Raw genomic sequence first — 13587 nt, forward strand, 5'->3', positions numbered from 1 at the left:
TGACACAAGCCTCTAGTCCCAGCACTCAGAGACTAAGACAGAAGGATAGCAAGTTTAAGGCCAACCTGGACCCACTCTTACACGAACAGGCGCGTCTGGAAAAGGTTTTAGATAGAAAACCTTGGGCTTATTTTCTTGGACCTTGAGTAACTCTCACATTGTTATGCAAAGGGTGTACCGTGCTCGCTTGTTTAATAACTACTGAGAGATTTGGGGTCCTGTGCTCTCCCTCCGACCCAGTATTTTGGTTTCTAACACGTGTTACCGTTTTGTTTTGTTTTCCAAACTTCTCCTTTAAACTCAATCAAGGGCAGGGAGGCAAGGGTTCCGGCTCTGGCCAGTTGAGTCCCGAGATCCCAGACACTGAAGGTCTATTGTGTAAAACGCTGACGCCACGGTCCCTTGGTCTCTGTGATTGGTGAGCAGGCTTCCTGTTAGCGCTAGATTATGTCCTACGCAGAATCAGGGTTTCAGGTCTGTGATGATAACAGGTATTTGGCTGGTTTCTTACGAAAAAAAGGAAGTAAAATCTCCTTACTGAATGTTGTCTACAGCTAGGAAGGGAAGGCATTGTCTTTGGAAGTGTCGAGAACTGTCAAGAGCAACATTTTGGAAGGTGGAAGATCTTAATATAGCCAGGCTGCCTTCTTGTTGCTCTCGGCTTTGGTTGGGAGTTGTACTGGTTGTGGGTCTTTCTGGTTTGTGTCCTATGTTCGGTAAACTAAACATTAACTTTGTATTTTCTGTTTCTCCCCCAAGCTGACATGGATAGCCTTGAAGGTAATGAACCCACCAAGTCCTCTCACAAACCATTTCACCAGAGTCACAAACGTCATGCCTGTCACCAGCCACAGGGAGGGGTCATTGAGATGGCACAGTCACCAAACACTCCTTTGCTAAGCCACCCAGACACACCAGATCTGTCCTTGGGGACCTGTGGTTTTTCTAGTGGAGGTGGTTTGGGGCGTTTATAACATTTTTATGGCCAGGGCAGCCCATCAAAGCCAGTGACTTTGGACTTAGTGACTATTAAGCAAATACCTAGTTTCTGTGGTGGGCTTCACCATGGCCCCAGGGATAGAACATGCACTGTGTTCAGGACACAATGACACGATCCACAGAAGCTCTGAAAGCTGCGGTGTTCTTACCTTAAAGGACTCTCGGATGGGTGGAGAGGAGTCTAAAGCAGGTCAAGTGAGGCCAGATTTGCTTTTTGAACATCCTGACAAGTCAGTTTCCCTTCCTCGTGTTATGGTTTTGGGTCTTGGCAATGTTGTTAGGCATGGGGGTAGGCTTCTGAATGGTTGGTCCCTTAACAGTAGTAAGTTGCTGTAAGCAAAGGGCTTTGTGTGACACACTTCTTCACTGTGTCAGAAACTCCCGGGTGGCCTGGTGGGCAAGCTTTGTGTTCTTAGGGTCACAAGACTGACTCAGAAGCCCGGCCCAGCTCCTGTCCCATCCTCTGGTCTGTGGTTGAGGACTAGGTTGTTGGGGGGCCTCTGACATGGCTCCTGAGTAGCCCACAGCTTTCTGACAGCTTCCCAGGGTCCCTTCCCAGGCCTACTGTATGAATGTGATGAGGGTTGTTACTCTCTTGCGGGGTGAAATGGCCTAAAAGTGTCAGCGTTTCATGATAAGCCTTGTGTTTGGGACCTTGCAACTCCATCAGAAACTTGTGGCATGGAGCAAATTAGTTTGGAAGGTAGCTCTTTGTGTGAGTGGAACCAAGACAGAATAAGAATTAAAATGTTCCTGAATTGGATAGTAAATTGTCATCTTAAAACACAGCTTACATTTTTACATTTTAAATGCCTTTGGAGATCTCAAAGAAAGGCAACTATGTTGCTGTGTGAGGGAGATACAGTGTTGCCTACAGGCCGTCCCTGAAGGGGATTCTTTGCATTTTGGAAGAGTACTGGAAGCTTGCTGTTGGCATCCTGAGGTCAGTTCCTAGTAGGGACTAGGGTAGGAAGGAAGGAAGGAAGGGCCCTTAACCTCCTAAGCTCGGAGGACTTCGGACCCTTGTTGTTACTGTCCCTTCCCTTCTGTGTCCCCCTGCAGTATGCACTTTACAAAAAGATGACACAAGCAGCCATCCTCATCCAGAGCAAATTCCGAAGTTACTACGAGCAGAAGCGGTTTCAGCAGAGCCGGCGCGCTGCAGTGCTGATTCAGAACTTCTACCGGAGCTACAAGAAGTGCGGCAGGAGACGGCCAGCCCGCAGGACAGCGGTCATCGTGCAGCAAAAGCTCAGGTGGGTCACAGCCTGCAGGGTTTGATAGAGGCCCTGCCTGGCTCGGTATCTAGACCTGCCCCTGTGCGGGGCCTGAGACACGGCAGCCCCTTCCTCTCTAGCATAGTCTAGGCACTGTGGCTTGGTCTGACAGTAGCCATGTTGTCAGTCTCTCTTAGAGGTCCTTTCTCTAATTGCCACACGGTGTTACTTTTATGTCATTGGCCAACTTCTGTATAGATCAGCATTTGTCAGGACCAGAGTTTGTACTTGAAGAGCCATTCCACAGCATTCTGAACTTTGGTCTAAGGCTTGGTGGTCCCAGTTTAGAAGGTAGTAGACTAAAGATTAAAGACAGACAAAAGACTAGAAAGTATCAAGCTCAGAATTAACCCCTGAGACTGAAGAAGTCTGGCTAGCACCAGAGGGCCTGTTCCCACAAAATACTGGGGAACACCTGGGTAGGTGGTACACAGCTATAACCCTAACACCCTAGAGGCTAACCTGGCCCACAAAGCAACTCCCCACCTTACCCTAGACGAAGCAGTAAGTTGTAAGGGCGTATGGAGGGACCGTCTTATTTTTAGTCTTCTTACTGTCTCCTGAAACGTGGGCGAGAGCCACAGCCCCCTCTGCAGGGTTCCTGCCTCGCAAGTACCAAGCCCTGGGCCCCATATCCTATACCACATAAACCGGCTGAGGAAGGGCACACCTTGTGGTGCCAGCACTGGAGGACAGAGGCAGGGAGATCCGGGGTTCAGACGTCTCAGCTACACTGCGGATTTGATGCCAGCCTGAAGCGCACGAGACGCGCTCAAAGTCAAGAAAACAAAGCAAAGGCTTGGGAGAGTCCCCAGGCCGATCTCCGCAGAGGCAGGGCGCGCTCTGCAGTTGGTTTTGTGAGGACGTTTAACCGGAAGCCACCTCTGGCCTTAGGTCAGATCCATTCGGGGTCTTCTCTGTAAGCTTTCTGGGACCTTTCTTGTGACAGTAGTGTTCTGGCTTCTTTTTTTTTCCAGGAGCAGTTTGCTGACCAAAAAGCAGGACCAAGCTGCTCGAAAAATTATGAGGTTTCTGCGCCGCTGTCGTCACAGGTACACCAAGTCCTTATCTGTCGTTGTGCTCAGGAGGAATAGTAGAACAGCCCGAACTTTCTAACCAGTCGCTGGCTCCGGGTCAGGCTGGTGACCCCCAGCAAGCATGGGGCAAGTACTCTAGGCTGTAACAAGATAGTGGCATCTTGCGGCAGCGACTTGAGAGGGTGTGTGTCTGACCACAGAGACCCCTACCACCACCAATGTTTTTTTGTTTTGATTTTGGAGCATGAGTGTAATTTACTCAGACTAGCTTTTAGTCCAAGTTTCTCTTTAACCTACCGTTTACGCCAGTTTGCATTATGGTCTTCGCTGTGTGTCCCTAAGCGGCTAACAGGCATCCACACAGAAAATCAAGGAAGAGAAACACGTAGGTGCTCACATGTGGAATTTTCACTGAGCGGCTGGCGCCCTCTGCTGGATATGTAGAAGGTAGCCTTTCCACTAAGTTTACCACAGAGAGCCAGCCCGATTTGGTCCCAGGTGAGAGGGCAGGGAACACAGAGGGAAAGACAGCCACTTGGTCCCTGAGGATATAACATGTTTTCATGGAGCCTTGCTAGAGAAGCTTCTCCTCAAACGTGAGCTTTCTTGCTGAAGACTTGGACGTCTGGGACTAGAGGGAGAGGCTTGCTTTCTCTCCATAGATGAACCCTGGAGTCCAAAGCGGTGGCCATTGGAGCTGCACGCAGAGGGCATCTGTGTTTCTGAAGCATCAGGAGCTGTGCAGTTGAGAGCTGCAGACTGGAGCCGGCTCTGTGCCGTCTGCTCTTTCTCCTGTTTAACCATCCCCTCATTCCTCAGATACCTCACGTCAGGTTCTCGCTCTCTCAAAGCCCTCTCTACGTTGCTAATATTGTAAAATACCTTGCCTTTGAGACTTACAGTTTAACTGGGAACCTGACGGACTACTTACTCTTACTTAACACAGACACACATCTGCATGACCGTGGAAGGAAATGTGTAATAGCCTCTACATCAACAATAATAGAAAACCTTGGGGCTGGGGATTTAGCTCAGTGGTAGAGCGCTTGCCTAGGAAGCGCAAGGCCCTGGGTTCGGTCCCCAGCTCCGAAAAAAAGAACCAAAAAAAAATAATAATAATAATAGAAAACCTTAGAGAGTGAGTGTTAGGGTGCTAGGCGTTCTCTAGATAGGACCCAAGACGGCAGGTCCATGCCCTGTCTGCTCCTCCGTGCCTTGGATCAAGGTCTTCCTCCATCCACCCTACCCCGCCTACCCTAAGAGCTAGCACATGAAATACAAGCAGGAAGAAGTCCTGGCAGGAAACGGAGAGTAAACTACAGGGTACAATCTCACATAATGATGGTGATTCTGCGAGTCTCCCCAAAGCCGGTCAGTCTCCTGTCTCTGTGATTAAGCCACGCCTTTCAGCTGGTGGTCAGGCAATTATGCCTTGGTAGAATAGCCGAATTTCTTGGGTTGGTAAAATACCTTGGACTCCCCCAGGTCACTTTCCTCCTTGAGTCCAGTTCCTCCTCCTTTTTGTTTTGCCTGCAGAATGAGAGCCCCCAAAACACTGTGCAGCACAGAGAGTAGTGGACTTAGCCCCCCGTGGTGTGGAGCTGTTATTCCATCTCATAGTACTGGTTCGTGTGGTCCAGACCCTAACATTGCTTTTGAGGCCACTTCGAATAAACAGGAACGTCTGTGGGTTAAACTGTGCTATGCTCGATCCATGTTGTTTCTCGAGTCCAAACGTCTATGAGAAACGCAGCGTAAGCAGAGCTTCCTGAGTCTTCTCACTGGCTTCCCAAGGCTTGTTCTTTTGAGGGTGTGTTCTGTTTACAGTGAATGGGTCAAAGGGTAAGATACTTAAAATACAATTGTATAAAAGACTTCTTGCTAAAGTAGGCTGGGCAGAGGAATCCCGCTCTTAACTTTAAACCAGCTGAGGAATTTGCGGAAGATCTCACCTGTCCTGAGTTCATATTTTAACCAGCCCGTCCTCAGGGAAGCTGGCAAGGTCTGCTGGGAAGGAGAGCATCAGGTCTGGGGCTCTTTCTGCCCACCATTTGCAGCAAAATAAAGACTATTGCTCTCTCACAGTTCAGATGGTAGGGGAAAAAATGCACAAGCGGACAGCAGGAGCCTTCGCGTGCTGGCTGCGCCGTGTGGGTTGCTCACTTACGGTGTCTGTCTGTCTGTCTGTCTGTCTAACATATTTCGATAAGGAGCCTGATGAAGTCCTGGATCTCTCACCTGGGGATTATTTTAAACTTGTGTTTTCCCTCAGATATGTAGGCCCCCATTTTGTTTTACTTAGTGTTACTTTCATAAGTGGAACTGTCCTGTTTCTTGTCTCTTAGAATTATTACAGTCTGTGTTAAGTAGGAAACCTCGTGACACCCTCTCAACAAGGTAGGTAGACAGTGGCCCGAGAAGCCTGCAGGACCCATTTCTAAGTCATGTGATCGCAACAGATTTTTTTTAAAAGTTGATGGGTTTTCTTCCTGCTGGTACCCGTTCCTGTCACCACCCTTCTCGGCCTTCCCCACAAGAGAAAACCATCTACCTGCTAGTGTTTGGGCGACATAAAGCTATTTATTGATAAGATTTCTGCCGGGACCCTCACATGCTAATAAAGCTATTGATAAGATTTCTGCGGTGACCCTCACATGCTAATAGCTCTCTGGTGTTGTTTTACTGTCTAAAGCCCCCTGGTGGACCATAGGCTGTACAAAAGGGTGAGTTTAGCTGCCTGCTAGCCAGTTTCTCCTTATCTTCCATTTTCAATATTTTGCTTTTTGCTTGCTTGCATGGGGCTGCAGCGTAGGTATGCCAGTAAGTTTCACATCCATTCTGAATGAAAAATAAGACAAAATAAAAACTAACCCTGAGTACTAACCCTGCTGTTTATGCAACAGGAGAGCAGCCCACTTACAGTCTACGTGCACATGCATGAGGAAGTGAGGGAGGGACCTTCTGAGACCACCGCCCAGCATGCTCAGGCCAGGCGGAGCGCCTTCCACACAGGCCTTTCTGCTGACGGGAGGCAGCGTTACAGGAAAACATTCAGCAAGTGGTCTTGTAACTGCAGTACTTTGCCTCATCAGATTTCCTGAAAACTGGTCAAAATTTCTTAGGCAAAACAAAACAAAACAAAACAAAAAAACCTTATTAGGAAGTGCTAGGGTGGGGGGAAAAGTCCTTTATAGATCTACTTCCCTGTCACCCCCACCCAGAGTGTCAGTTCCTAAACCTCTCTATCCTTGTGGTGTGAGGTAAGTCAGGATACAAGGCTGCCCTGCAGAACCTTCCTAGGACATTGAGTACACAGCAGAAGGCATGCCGAATGTGCAGCACCGACCTGTAATTCTTAATAAAAACGTGTGAGGTTCCTTGAGCCTAGAGAGTCCACGTTGCAGTTGGAAGTCGCTGTTCCAAACGCATTTGTATTCTGCAGACGCTGCCTCAACTAGACAGTCAGTAAACACTGCCAGGGTTCCCACGTTGGAACAGAGGAGTCCAGTCTGTTAGGTGCACACTGCACACACACATGTGCGGGAGACACACGGGAAGTGACAGGGAAAGAAAGTATCAGAAAACTTTTCAAAATCTAGGACGAGAACTCAGCAACATTGGGCTGGAATTCGGATTAACTTTGTTAACTTTTCAAGAGGAAATTAATTCGCATAGCAACCTGTCAGCCTGTATAGGCTGCTGCCATGCCAACTTGATGGTACAAGGATGAGTTTTTACAGTTTTTTCCTGAGTAATGACTTAGGCGTAGAACAGCTGCGACTACTTTAAATCCAGGAATAAAACAAATTAACCATGAACAGTTACTGAAGAGAAAACTTGGAACTAAAACCAGAAACACAGCGATGCTGGTAACCTAACGGTTCCCGCTCTTCCTAGCGTTACACGGCCCCATGTGGTAGAGCCTGTCAGACACGTCTGCTTGAAGTAGAGGAGAGGATGAGAGGAGGTTCCGTCTCTCCCACTAGAAACAACAACAAGCCCTCCAGGGGACAGGTGCATGCCCTAGCACTCGGTTTACCTCAGTGGTAGTGTCTTGCATGCTAAATGCAGTTTGAAGAGCCTGCTGGAGGGAACTGACGTTGGAAGTGGTTGCTTAAGCACTTTTGAAGCTTGTTAGTTTCCGGTATGTCGATTAACGATCATCGCCAAGAGCTCATTTTCTAAGGGCTATTTGAGTGCAAGCCAGAGTCCCTACTTTAATTTCTCTAGTGCCTGCTGCATTCTGCCATGAACTCTGGAGACTCCCACTCATGCATGGGAAGCTGGAATCTCATAACATCCCTCATGCCTCACGCGGTCAGCAGGGAGCTTGAGAGAGAGGAGCCAGGAGGGTTTCAGGTTCCTTCTGGGATGGGACCAGTGATCCAGTTCCTTACTGAGGAATGGCTTTTCTATGGCTTTGTACAGTTGCCAATAAGATCTCCTCTCCCTCTCTCTTCCTCAAGGACCTGCAGTGGCACCTCCCCTTGGTAATCCCCCAAGTTGAACTTCTCCTTGGGAGCCGAGCATTCTCTCGGGTATATAGTCCTGAGACGGTGTGTCCAAGAGAATAACGTGCTTATTTTTGTATAAAGTACAGCAAACCAGTTAGAGGTTTACATGTTGAAAAGTAATTGAAAGGGCTGGAGAGATGGCTCAGCGGTTAAGAGCACTGTCTGCTCTTCCAGAGGTCATGAGTTCAATTCCCAGCAACCACATGGTGCCTCACAACCATCTGTAAAGAGATCCGATGCCCTCTTCTGGTGTATCTGAAGACAGCTACAGTGTACTTATATATAATAAATGAATAAATCTTTAAAAAAAAAAAAAAAAAAAAAGTAATTGAAAACATACAGTTACATTTTGCGGTGCGGTGTGGAAAGGCTGTTGGCCAGAGCCCTGGGCCCACAGCAGAAGGACCTCCACAAAGGTAGGCGCCGCTGGCCGTCAGCAGATTTAGGACTCCATAGCACATCCTGGGTGCAGAGTATCCCAGCTGCAGGGCAACCCGAAGTTACCAACTGTGTCTTTTCATTTTCAGCCTCTCTGTGGAAGGCTGGGAAAGGACCAACACACACTCATTTGTATCCAGAGTGCAGCTCGTTTGTTTCCTGCCTTTCACCGAGGCTTAACTCCTGATTTATCCAATTGAAAATGGAGTTACCAATTTCTGATAAGTGTGTGGTTTGGAGCTTTGGTTCCTTCCTTCCTTCCTTCCTTCCTTCCTTCCTTCCTTCCTTCTTCCTTCCTTTTTTTCTTCCTTCCTTTTCTTCCTTCTTTGTTCCTTTCTTTCTTCCTTCTTTTTTTTTTCTTCCTTCCTTTCCAGACACAGTTTTACTGTAAGGGGAGAATATTCTGCAGTATTTAAAAGAATTATTATTTACTTTCATTCACATGGTTAGTGTATGGTTTTTAAGGTTTAAGGATTTCCCAAAGGTTGTATAAGGGAAGCACTGCCTTCTGCATGGACAACTGGTGTGCCCCATGTGGTGTGTCCCCATTTCACAGCAGAGCCACTTAGATACACATTAAGGAACTAGCGAGTCACTAAGTCACACGACAACTTGGCCTCGAGGTATTGAGACACAATTGGCTGAAAATGAACGCCAGACGCAAAGCTGTGCCCCTTTCCGGATACTAAATGGTCCCCCCCCCATGTCTTAAGGACAGTCCTTTTGTGCCCCCTCATAAATGAGGGAGGCCCTTCTCCATATATCCTAAACAGGTGTCTCCTGTACAAGGTAACAGGGAGGGATCAGGAAGCACACAGTCAGCAGAGGGTCCTTAGGTTTAGCCTTGGTCTTTAAATATTCCGTTTTTAGAAATCACTGACTTACTGCTCAGGTTTAATAAAGGCGGGTGGGCTCTTCTGCCAAAATGAAAGAATCTTCGTTAGAGGAAGAAGAGGTAGCATGTTCAGTCTCAAGCGTTCAAACCACAGGCGTTTGAGAACTGGGTCTTCCAACCCTTCACTTTATTGAGAAGCAACCAAGCATTTTGGTGAGTGGTTACCTCAGCCAAGCAGCTTCACCTTCCAAGGCAGCCCTGTGAACAGCCTGGAGCAGGTTGTCACCAGGTTCTGGGGGGTGACACATTGGCACTAGTTTTGCAGTACACTTTTATCCAAGGGATCGTTCTCTGACCCCCTTCCCCCTGCCTGAAAGAGTAGTGTTACAGAAAGCTGAGCCGTCCTCAAGGGGCCAACAGATGTGTTAGCCACATCTTCAGTTAAATGTGGCACGAGGTTGAGATTCCAAGTGGCCCCGTGTTATCCAAGGAGTTAGAAGTGGATGTGGAACATGTCATGGAGGATGGGTCCGAATCTCTAAGTAATTGTGTCTCACTTGCCTCTTTTAGGAAATGAATATTTTTGGAACACAGTGGTGTGTGTTAAATTGCAGACAACATGCTCTCTGTCGTTCTTATTGGGCCTCTCTGTCTTTTTTTGTTTTGCAATCCCAATGAAATTTCTGGAATATGGCAAGATCTCTCTTTTCCTAAATTTCCCACAAGCTGTTGCAGCCCTGAGAGCAACAGGTAACTAACTGGAAAGCAGCATCAGGCTGCCCTGTGGTTTTTTTTGATGGCCAGCACTGCGAGGCTCTGCCTGCTAAAAGCCACTGACTCATGAAGCATCTCTCTGGCTGAGCGTCACCCAGTAGGTGTAATGAAACGGCTTTGCCTGACGCTTTCCCCCATGAAACCATTGTTCGCTAGAGTCTCTGCAGCAGGCCTCTCATTTATTCATGTGTTCTCATTGGACATCTGATGGAGTCAATCAACCCTGTGAGCTTCCGCTGGCTTTCAGGGCTGCTGCTTATCTATCACTCCAGGCCATTTGATGCAGCTTTCTTTTCGGTTTTGGTTGAGACTGACACCGTTATCTCAGAGTGGGAGTTATTTGCAGCCTGAATGCTTGGGGGTGGGGGTGGGGGGGGTTGGATCTCAGGATCGTCTGGTGATTCGAATGGTCACGATTCAAAGGCTTGCTGCCCTGATTCCTGTACCTCCAGACTAGTCAGGTACCTCCCAAATTACTGATAAGAGACTTGTCAGAAATGTGGTCCTCGCGCTGCTGGGATGTCTTGGTGGTTAAGAACACTTTCGGTTCTTTCAGAAGATTGAAGTTTGGTTCTCAGCATCCTCATGTAGCTCTGACTCCAGGAAAGCACACCTACGCTCTCGTGCATGTGCCCCCAACACAGACACAGACGCACAAATAGAAGTAGATAGAAATGTGCTCCTCATAGCTCTCCTTAGAGGAAGCAGTACCTGGGGCATATAAAAACTATAGCTTCTGTTCTGTATTTGTCTATCCTAGCTCACGCAAAGACTATTCTGTGTAATGGGATTCAGAAACAAGTACAATCCATTGATTGATTGATGATAGAGAGAGAGAAGGAGGGAGAGACAGGGTAGGTAGGTAATCTGGGCATTTTAAGTTTCTTAGTCCTGTGTGGGCCTCACCTTTGTAATTCCTTAAGAAAACCCAAACTTCGGCAATCTGTAGCTGCTGTGAGCCTAACAAGGCTGGCTGGGTACCTGTGCTCTAAATTGCATAGGTAGTAACCACAGGTACTGCATTCTCAAATAGGGATCCAGTTTCAGAAGCGGAGGTCTGTGTTTACCAGGTTCATGTACTGAACACAGGAGATAACCAAGCAAAATAATCCAGGTAGTTGATTTTGGGTTGAGTAAAACAGAAGTGAATAATTTTTCCCACTAACTTTTTTTAGTTTCTGTCATGTAAACACATTTATGATGTGAAGTTGTAACAGATACAGAGGAAAATACCTTAGGAACCTTTTAGGACCCATGCGATGGCCCCGTGGGTGTAAGTGTTGGCTGTGCTCACAGTTCGATCCTCAGAAGCTATGATAGGGGAAGAAAGTGGATTCCTGAAAGCTGCCCTCAGGCCTCCATGTGGGGCTGCGCATACACACATCCACATCCACACACTAAAATAAAAACATCAAAGGAACCTCTTAAAGGGTGCCAATCAGGCGTGGTAGTTAATAGAGAAGCACGTATCCACTGTAGTTCACGGAGAACAGGGAGCAAGGCGAAAGACGCAGAGGTAATGGTTAAACTTAACACAGCTTTCTTGTTGATAAAGACGTGTTTTCAATATGCCTTTTAATGATTCTGTCCAAGAAAGATAAGGCAAAGTCACTCTTTAAAAGATGTTTGAAATATTCATTTGAAATAACTTTCTTGGAGTTTATTGAAAATTCTAGCAGTTCTGGTACTGTCCCAAATCAACTTGTAGACATGGAATTTTTTGAAGGCTATGTAGTTTGAATGCTTAATTTAATCCACCTTGTGTTTGATTTAAAGGGAATAGGGACACCTATTCCACCCCCATTTTCTCTTTAAGTACGGTGAAGCCCTATTGGTGATTTCACCAGGACTGACAGCGCAGGTCTGTTTCCCGCTGTCTCAGTGGTTTGTTGTCAACAGGGTGTGTCTGTCTTACACTGCAGGCTGTCTTCTTAGATTACGGACACATTCTTTATGTGTGTTTCAGGGTTCCAGGACAGCATTAGGCCAGTACACTTCTGTATGAGAGTGTTTCCCCCATGACACTGTAATTAAATTCAACACAGTACCTCACGGACGATGGTGTCTTAGAATGGAGAAAACAGAATCATTATTAGTTTCATTGAAAGTATGGTCCAGATTTATCCTTCTTATTAAAGTCTTTGGGAGAAAACAATATAGTAGGAATTTTAAAAAAAAAAAAAAAGTAACAAAACTGTTAGAGGCAGTGGAATGGAACAGAGGGGCTTTGAAGTCAGACCTGGTTCAAGCCACTACTCTGATATTTATTGGATGCACAAGTTGAGGCAGGTTGCTTACTCCCTACGAATCTTGCAGTCTGGATTTACAAATTAAAGACTGCGGCTGTATTTTAGTTAAAAGAACTTAGTAACCTTTAACGGTACTGTAATATGATTAGCCTTTTCTCCCCCACGCCCTTTGCCCTAGTTCATCCCTTAACAGACTTCCATTTAAAGAAAAGTTCTATGGCGTCTCGCTCCTCCGATGTCACACACACACACACACACACACACACACACACACACACACACACACACAAAATTCCGGTATAGTGCTGTAACTCAGTGATGAAATTAATGTACCTGAAAATTGGAATGTTCTCATTTTTCTATGTAGATTTCGTGTGTGTATGTGTGTGCGTGTGTGTGTGTGTGTGTGTGCGTGGACACACAACTCTCTCCCTAATCTATCTGTGATGACATCACTAACTCATAACTAATTCAGCACTCGTTATGTGGCAACCTAAACCTTGTGAAAACTCAGTTGACATTTTAACTAGTTCTGAAAGAAGTAAATGGTAGAGGCAGGGGGTGTCTGTAAAAGCCCATCCTTGAGACCAGTTTAGCTAGATGTATAGGGTTAACGTCTGCCCATCCTGGCCAGCTGGTTACAGATCCTTCGGTATGAAGTTGCCGAAAACATTCCAGTCCCCTTTTTGTTTCACCTCAGTGATAAACTTAATGCGTGCAAAGCTCTTCTGATGGCTCTAGAGAGGCGAGGGCCTGTGTCTGTGGTGATGCCACCAGATTCTGAGTTCAGACATCTTGAAACTCTAGAGGTCTCAGTAGAGATGCTGTGAGTTCTGTGCCAACGCACAAGCAAAACGTGGCATTTGATGTAGCATGCACATCTCGCAGGACTTTGGCAGATGGGTCTGTGTGAGCACAGACACTGCATGTCTGGAACTGAGGTTGGCACCCATGCATGCCTTGCATTCTTCCGGCCGAAAGGGATGTTAGTCTAGATGCTGCATGTCTAAGAATTAAACAGAGATCTACAGCATGTTTCAGTTTTTAAGAAGCCATTTACCAAGTATGCATGTCCAAAAGTAGGGGCCTATAATCCTGTACTATTCTACACAGCAACGTGGTGCCACACCCTAGGACCTAATTCGCTATGGTATGCTGAACCATTAAATGCATAGATTAAGCCAGGCAGTGGTGGAGCCCACCTTTGATTTCAGCACTCAGGTGGATCTCTGAGTCTCAGGGCCAGCCCCGTCTACAGAATGAGTACCAGCCAGTGCTACACAGAAAAACCCTATCGCCAACAAAGAACATTAACAACAGCAAACACATTAAATGTAGCTTTCAGAAAGGACAGGTCAGGGCTGGAGAGATGGCTCAGTGGTTAATCGCACTGACTGTAGCACTGATTTCTCTTCTAGAGGTCCTGAACAATCCCAGCAACCACATGGTGGCTCACAACCATCT

General features: G+C 46.8%; 1 protein-coding gene across 1 annotated transcript in view; it reads left to right on the forward strand.

Annotated features, from left to right (window-relative positions):
* Nucleotides 1-13587, forward strand: part of Camta1 (calmodulin binding transcription activator 1) — an 828009-nt gene that overhangs the window by 809509 nt on the left and 4913 nt on the right. The window contains 4 exon segments of the mRNA XM_032890958.1: nucleotides 760-780; nucleotides 2062-2255; nucleotides 3254-3328; nucleotides 6006-6036. Coding sequence (XP_032746849.1) covers nucleotides 760-780; nucleotides 2062-2255; nucleotides 3254-3328; nucleotides 6006-6036 — 321 coding nt within the window.

The sequence above is a fragment of the Rattus rattus genome, chromosome 1 (genome assembly GCF_011064425.1).
Source record: "Rattus rattus isolate New Zealand chromosome 1, Rrattus_CSIRO_v1, whole genome shotgun sequence".
Lineage (NCBI taxonomy): Eukaryota > Metazoa > Chordata > Mammalia > Rodentia > Muridae > Rattus > Rattus rattus.